This window comes from Priapulus caudatus, unplaced genomic scaffold, assembly GCF_000485595.1.
Source record: "Priapulus caudatus unplaced genomic scaffold, Priapulus_caudatus-5.0.1 Scaffold857, whole genome shotgun sequence".
NCBI lineage: Eukaryota > Metazoa > Priapulida > Priapulimorpha > Priapulimorphida > Priapulidae > Priapulus > Priapulus caudatus.
This window is the reverse complement of record NW_014577918.1, coordinates 54846-56604: the sequence shown is the minus strand read 5'-3', so window position 1 is coordinate 56604 and position 1759 is coordinate 54846. Positions and strand designations below refer to the sequence as shown.

General features: G+C 44.6%; 1 protein-coding gene across 1 annotated transcript in view; it reads right to left on the bottom strand.

The window, feature by feature from the left end:
• LOC106814026 (multidrug resistance-associated protein 1-like) overlaps positions 1 to 1759 on the bottom strand; it is a 41918-nt gene that overhangs the window by 34449 nt on the left and 5710 nt on the right. Inside the window, exon 5 of the mRNA XM_014818282.1 lies at positions 984 to 1147. Coding sequence (XP_014673768.1) covers positions 984 to 1147 — 164 coding nt within the window. The remainder of the gene's footprint in view (positions 1 to 983; positions 1148 to 1759) is intronic.

Below are 1759 nucleotides of genomic sequence, written 5' to 3'. Positions count from 1 at the left end.
GGTGAGGGGAGGAGGAGGAGGAAGGTATGATGGTGAGGGGAGAGGGAGGAGGAGGAAGGTATGATGGTGAGGGGAGGAGGAGGAGGAAGGTATGATGGTGAGGGGAGGGGGAGGGGGAAGAAGGTATAATAATGGGCAGGGAGGAGGTGAGGGAGAAGGTAAAATAATGGGCAGGGAGGAGGTGAGGGAGAAGGTATAATAATGGGCAGGAAGGAGGTGAGGGAGAAGGTATAATAGTGAGCAGGGAGGAGGTAATAGATAAAGCATAGTGCATAAGATAGTGCATGCCATATGCTGAATAGAGCACGTGATAAAAAACAGCAATTCACGTTATGTAAATTTTTAAAACACTATTGCGTGCTACGATGCCACGTCAGTTCATTATTACTTGTTCGATATATTGTTATGTTAATAGAATTGTATCAAGCATCGAGTGTGGTCACACCCATCACAACCCAGCTGAATTCTTGGGTTAGCACGAATCATTAGTTTGCATGCAAGTGTTATTTAGAGTACAGAGATGATGCCGCACTCGATCCATCCGCCTCATCACACACGATAAACATTCAAAATCTACCCACTCGAGCCCAAATACGCTTGTGCCCTGCGCTAGACAATACCTAACCTTAACCCCAACCCACACTACATCCACAGAGTAGTGGTTAATAGCTAATCTAAGGTGCATAATCCCCCTAGACAGTACTGAAAGTGTAGCTCAGAAATATACTCAATACTGAATAAGTAATAAGTATCACACAGTGCCTGTGTATTTACTCTGTAATATTCATTAAGATTATTTCGAACATTATTAGTATTAGCATCATTTCGAACATTAAACATCTACAAGTAGGGATTTCTAATAGAAACCACGTAAGATACTAATTCTAATTTTAGACATCAACAACTATTATAATAGACATTCTAGCATAGTGTAACAGATAACAGCACGGATACGCTCATCACAGTACCACCGTGACACTTACTTGAGAATCTGAGGACTGACGAAGGTCAGGAGGTCGTTGAGAAGCTTGAAGAACGATCCCGCGGCGAAGGTCACGCCAAAGGTCTTTGCCATGGCGACGACGAGGCTCGGCTGAACTTGCTTGCTCGGAGTCAGCCCCATCTCAATCTCAGCTCTGATGGTAGCCTGCGACCTATGATATCACCACACGATCGATTCACTCGACTCATGATATTAGCCTTAAAGTGATTACGTCACCTTAAATAATAAAATAACGTAAAAAAATATTTCCACTTTTTCACAAAATATAAGTAATTCTGTTCACTTTTCATGGTTAAATTGCTGCATTACACTTCCTGTTTTACTATATTGTTCGATGTATAAACATACACTCTTACTGCCCATGCCTTTCGCCGCACGGTTAGAGGAAGGGATTTTTATTGTATATTCTCCTCGAATGGACAATCACAAACGACCACTAGCGACTTGCGCAGAGCAAGGGATAGGTCAGAAGAGCAGTGACTCAGACGAGATTGAAACCAAACGAACGAACGGCGAGAACATTTGAGATTGAAACGGTGGATTCGCGACCACTACGGGTGGTCAGATTCCCCGGACAGATGAGGTTAAGCCTCTAATGAGTAACGAAAAAACAAAAGGTCAGAGAGCAGTGAGGAGGTGGAGAGAACTGTGGGAGAGGCGGGGAGAGATGGGGAGAGACGGGAGAGGTGGGAGACGGGAGAGATGGGGAGAGACGGGAGAGGTGGGAGACGGGAGAGATGGGGAGAGACGGGAGAG